General features: G+C 41.4%; 1 protein-coding gene across 1 annotated transcript; it reads right to left on the reverse strand.

Moving 5' to 3' along the window:
* Positions 1–3,458: 3,458 nt before the first annotated feature.
* On the reverse strand, positions 3,459–5,102 carry LOC311055563 (ATP-sensitive inward rectifier potassium channel 12-like; the record flags this gene model as incomplete). Its single annotated transcript, XM_084071802.1, has 1 exon — positions 3,459–5,102. The coding sequence occupies exon 1, from the start codon at positions 4,935–4,937 to the stop codon at positions 3,459–3,461; it is 1,479 nt and encodes a 492-aa protein (XP_083927928.1). The 5' UTR covers positions 4,938–5,102.
* Between the last annotated feature and the right edge of the window lie 401 nt (positions 5,103–5,503).

Consider the following 5,503-nt stretch of genomic DNA (forward strand, 5'->3'; position numbering starts at 1 on the left):
TAGACAAATTACTTGTACAAATTCTTTATAACTTTATAAACAACTTGTTAAGTGACCACCAGTATGGATGTAAAGCTAAGTGGTCTACCTGACTATAGTGGTAGAGATGACAAAAAATATATACAGTGGGAAGCAACCAATTGAGAACAGGCTATGTTCAAGTAAATTATTTTGATTCAGAACTTTATTCAGGAAGGTCAACTGTGGGGTTCCGCGAGGATTGGTGCTGGATCCAAAGCTCATTCTACATGTAAATGATGTGTGTAGGTTGTTAAATGAACACTGAGGATATTGTGTATTGTGTACACTATTGTGTCTACTGGAGACTTGACCCTGTCCCTGTCACAGGAACTGACAGATATTCCAACATCGGCACAGGTGCTATAAGTGATATTTTCTTTGGTAAAAAAAAGTAGTAAGTATTTTGTTAAAATGTTTAAACTCTATATTCTGATAGTAGCTTAATCATAGGGTGTTTGCTGCAGTAACACCTCCCCATCTCTCCAGTTCTTTAGCAAACCGAAAATAGGCTCAATATTCAGGTGAGACACCAATTCCATCCATTCAGGAGGAGAGAGAACCCAATCATCAAATTATATTTTTTTTATAGTGGTCCGGTTCCAATTTTGTCTGCTGTTTTATGTTTGTATAATCAATTCCAATTTCACTTGTTTATCTTGTGTGAGTTCTCTCTCCTGTTTGAATGAAACCTGGTATTTTCTGTTTACTAAAGAGCTGGAGAGACGGGGAGACCCCTGTAACACTCAAAGCAATGATAATCATAATATAGAGCTATTTACCACTTATTTTAACAAAAAGTCGCCTATTACTATGCAGTGGTTCTCAACCTGTGACCCGGGGGTCACAGGTGACTAGTGAAGTGAAGGTATTTCAAGGCCTTTTTAATACCTAAAAAAACACCTTACTGCATCAAAAGTAATCAGCAAACTTAGCCTTGGATCAAGACTATCATAGATCTATTTAATCAATTTTTACATTTGCATATCTATGATAGTCTTGGGTTGCACCCCCCAGAGTACTCTGGATTTTGACCAGTAAAGTCCGTATTTCTCCGAACATGTACAAATGCAAAATATAAGGTGCTCCTGCGGTTTTCCCAAATGTTAAGTCAGCATTCGAAATCTTTGTGTACTGTATTAGTCCGTAATGTTTTAATCCCGTCTGTGCCTGAACGCCATTTTCCCCTCATTTACTTCCTGTTTACATTGAGTGTAATTCCGGTTACTACCGCCCATTGAGGAATACAGGGAACTTCCGACAGAATCCGACACAGACACGATTAAAACACATATCTATTGAAAGATACGGCCTACTACAGTGCACACGGGTTCCTAATGTCCAGGTAACATCCGGGGCTACAGTGTCAGAACTTTATATATATTTTTGTATACGTTATATTATATTTTTGTACGGAGAAGTATGTCAAATATGATTATTTGGGGGGGTTGTGACTTGTGACCGAAAAAGGTTGAGAACCACTGATTTACAGCACATTTGAACTGACATTAAAGCGAGGCGATATTAAAGCTGGACAAGCCACATCGAGAGAAGGTAAGGCTTTTACACTTGGAACTCAATGTATACACTTATTTATTTGCCTGGTTGAGGTCCCATGGGATTTTTCATTAGATCAAAACCATGAAGACATGCATGAGTTTGCCTGCTGGAGGGTTAATTAATTGAGTTCCATATGTGCGTAGGCTTTACCTTTTCTACCAACGATTACAACACAATTTACATGACCCCAAATGTGTTTGAGTGGTCACTGTGTAGTGAAACACCCCCATCTGATGCCCAAATTAAGTGTGTTAACCCAGGTTTGATCTCCCTCCTACAGAGGAAACAAGCTCCTCGATCATTTAATTTTATACAGCCATAACATCCTTAGTTCAGTGTCAATCACATTATATAATGTGCTGTACATTTCTACATAACATTTAATACACGCAGTGTTTTTTTTATAGCCCATTCCTAGTGACCCATTGCATATTCCAGTCGATTATTCCGGCTTCTTTCTGCTGACACTGTGCTACAGGCATGACCTTCAACCCTTTGCTTTACAATGGCTCATTATGATCTCCATAATGAATCAGTCAATGACATTGAGAACACTTAGGCATAATCTCCAGTATTTAAACATTAACCAGAGGACTGAGTGAGTAAATATGACACTCTCCATCCCAAAATCTTTGGCGAACAACAGCACTAACACTGTCTCAGTGTTGTTTCTGTTATAATTGGTGCAACCTTCACAAAACAAACTAACAAATTAACCAACAATGGACCAACCAATAGTCAGTTTCAGGTAATCTGTAAAGTTCAACAAAGTAGGCTACTTGTACTTGACCTCAGTTTGAGTATACAATAGACAGCAAAGTTTCTCAACAGGCTCAAGTTTAAAAAAGTAGTCTTCAAAGTCTCCAAAGTCATTTTGATTGTTTTTGTTTGAGGAGGGAGGAAGTTGCAAGAATATGTTTATGTTTGAAGAACACAAAAATGGACTGGTGACTTCCAATACTGTTAGTTACAGTATATGAATTATTCTAGAATCTTCTAGACCCATAAAGTATCATACGAAATATTGTACCTTAGCTACACATGACTGCACTTAGAGTGGTCTTGTTATTATATTTCACAGTGCACAGCAAAGACAGTAGATATCCAGGGATGCATTCTTAAAAATTAGACTTATAAAATAAATCTTTGATGAAACAGCCAGACTGACTAAGCAATATTGCATATTTTGCAAGGTAGGCTATTTTATACTATTGCAGGCATTAAAACCAGTAAAATCAATCAACAAAACATAATGTATATTGCATACAGTGTCCACTCAGTGCATCTTAAAATTGGTCCATGTAGTCAAGACTAATGGAAGAAAAATCCAAGTCCAAATCTCAGTTGCATTCATAAAATCTTTCATTTACATCCACAAAAGGAAAACAAAAACAAGACTTTAAACTGTAACTATATATAATGTATAGATATAATGTAATGATGCAACATCAAAATGCAAGAGTAAAATCTTCTGGACATTTCCTGGTTAATATTTATGTTCAGCAATAGGTGCCATGCTTCGGCTGTGAAATATGTCTGAATCTTAATCTGAGGTCCCTCAGAAATCATGCTGTTAGTACTTTTAGACATCTTTTCTTTTAAAATCTTGGTTAAGTTGTTAATGCTCTTCAGTTAACTTAACACTGTGTGTGGCCATGTATGGCAACTTTTATTCTCCCAAGAGAATAAACATCACAGACTAAAGTTAAAATACAGGCAAGGCAAAAAGGGTTTCAGTTTCTGTACAACTATTCTGGAACTAAACATGCAAAATACATAAAAGAACAACCCCTCTTCAAGACAAAATCAGGTCTATACAATATGAGGGACTCTGTGGGAGGGGAGGATGCAGGAAGCTCTACTTTCCCATAGCTCCCATGCTATGACTCAGTTTTATAGGTCATTGAATCCAGAGGGATCGTAGTGTGTAGAATATCAAACTCCCTCTGATGGTGGTCCATGTCCAGTACACACATAACATTATGACTACCTGATGTCATGGTGGCATTGTCCTGTAACATCTTCTGGAAGTCTGCAGAAACCAATGTCATCTTTTCTTCCCTCTCCTTCCCCACAACCCGAGAGGGGTCGAAGATGTTTTCCTCCATATCTTCGTCCCCATAGCTCAGTGCCACCTCATTCTCATAACAGAAGGCACTCAGCGACCTGGGAATCAAGTCTTGGTCCTTGGTGGATTTCGACACTGCAGCAGAAGCAGCAGAAGCAGCAGAAGAGGGTCGGCTGGCAGCCTCGTCAAGCTCCTTGGCACTGAGGTGGGTCATTGTTGGCACCTCATAGGTCTTATGGAAGCGGGCATAGTCTACCTTGTAGCGGTCCTGTTCTTCAAAGACCACAGACTCAAACCTCTGGCCCCAGAATATCTCGCTTGCTAGGTAGGAGCTGCGGAACTGAGTAGTCATGGCTGTAGCCTCCACCATCCCTTCGAGAATCACCACAATTTCAAAGTTATCATTCTCCAGATCTGCCCTGCTTAGCATGTACAGGGGGCTATCCTTATCTATCTCATGTACTATAACTAGTGGAGAAACTAAGAGCAGCCTGTCTATGCCCGTATCATAGCCTACGTTGAGGTCCATCTGTTCCAAGGGAATGAACTCCCCTTCGGCTGTGACATAAGGCCGTATGAGCTGGGCACGTACATGAGCCTCCACAATATGGCTCTTGCGCAGGTTGCCTATCCGCCACATGAGGCACAGCTTGCCATCGCGCAGGGCAATGACTGCATTTTTGGAGAATATGAGGGTCTGATTCCTCTTCTTTGGCCGCGCCATCTTGGCCATGATGGTGCCGATCATGAAGGAGTCAATTATGCAGCCCACAATACACTGGACTATCACTGTCACAACGGCAACTGAGCACTCCTCTGTGACGCAGCGCCAGCCATAGCCAATGGTGGTCTGGGTCTCAACAGAGAACAGGAGTGCCCCGATAAAACCGTGAACGTGGAGTAGACACGGCCTCCACAGTTTCTGCCCTCCTACGCTGTCACTTCCAACACCAAGTCCATTGGGTATTCCCCCAACTATCATCCCTTCTGTTTGCATCCCAGGGTGCTCATCAAAGTCCCCATGTGCCAGTGAGGCACTGTAATAGATGATGCCAAAGAAAAGCCAGGAGAGCACGAAACTGGTGCAGAAGATGAGCAGCAGGTACCTCCAGTTGATGTCCACACAAGTGGTGAAGATGTCAGCCAAGTAGCGCTGTCTCTTCTCCTTCATGTTGGAGAACACAACATTGCATTGCCCATTCTTCTTCACGAACCGGCTCCGCAGATGACTGGAGGCCCTGGTCAGGATCTTGCCATTGAAGATGCTCATGCTCCCTTGTTGTTCCCGCATGGCGGAGGGGGCTCCTAATCTCCTCCTACTGTCTGTTTCTGTTTTGCAGGCTGAGTGTAGCTGGTAGCTGGGGGAACTGTGGCAGATACGAAGTGCTAGGCTAGAGATCTTCTGATGCTGCTCCTCTGGTATAATGTCTGACTCTGATACGCTGCTGTACCTATCAGACCGACAGACAGAACACAATGAAGGGATAACATTTTGGATTAAATATGTATGTACAAATTCCATCAAGATGAAATGCAGGATTTCCCCTGATTTTATCTAATTTGTTCCTACATTGGTTAAATATGTGTTTAATTGATACAGATCTTTAAGCTTTTTGTAATTGTACTGACGCTGCTGCTCATTATAATGAGTCACTTTACAGTACATAGTACTGTATACTGTACCCCATCATACACTGTACTGTGAGAGCAGTACGTTGGGAGAGAGCAGAAGGTGACCAGGGCAGGGTGAAATGAGAAAGACGATTAAATACAGCACTCATAATCTTACTCAAATTGACGGTGTATTGCTCAGTAACTCTCAGAGAGAGAGAGAGAGAGAGGGGGGGGGGGGGGTGA

The sequence above is a fragment of the Gymnoscopelus microlampas genome, assembly GCF_963454915.1.
Source record: "Gymnoscopelus microlampas genome assembly, chromosome: 11".
Classification (NCBI taxonomy): domain Eukaryota; kingdom Metazoa; phylum Chordata; class Actinopteri; order Myctophiformes; family Myctophidae; genus Gymnoscopelus; species Gymnoscopelus microlampas.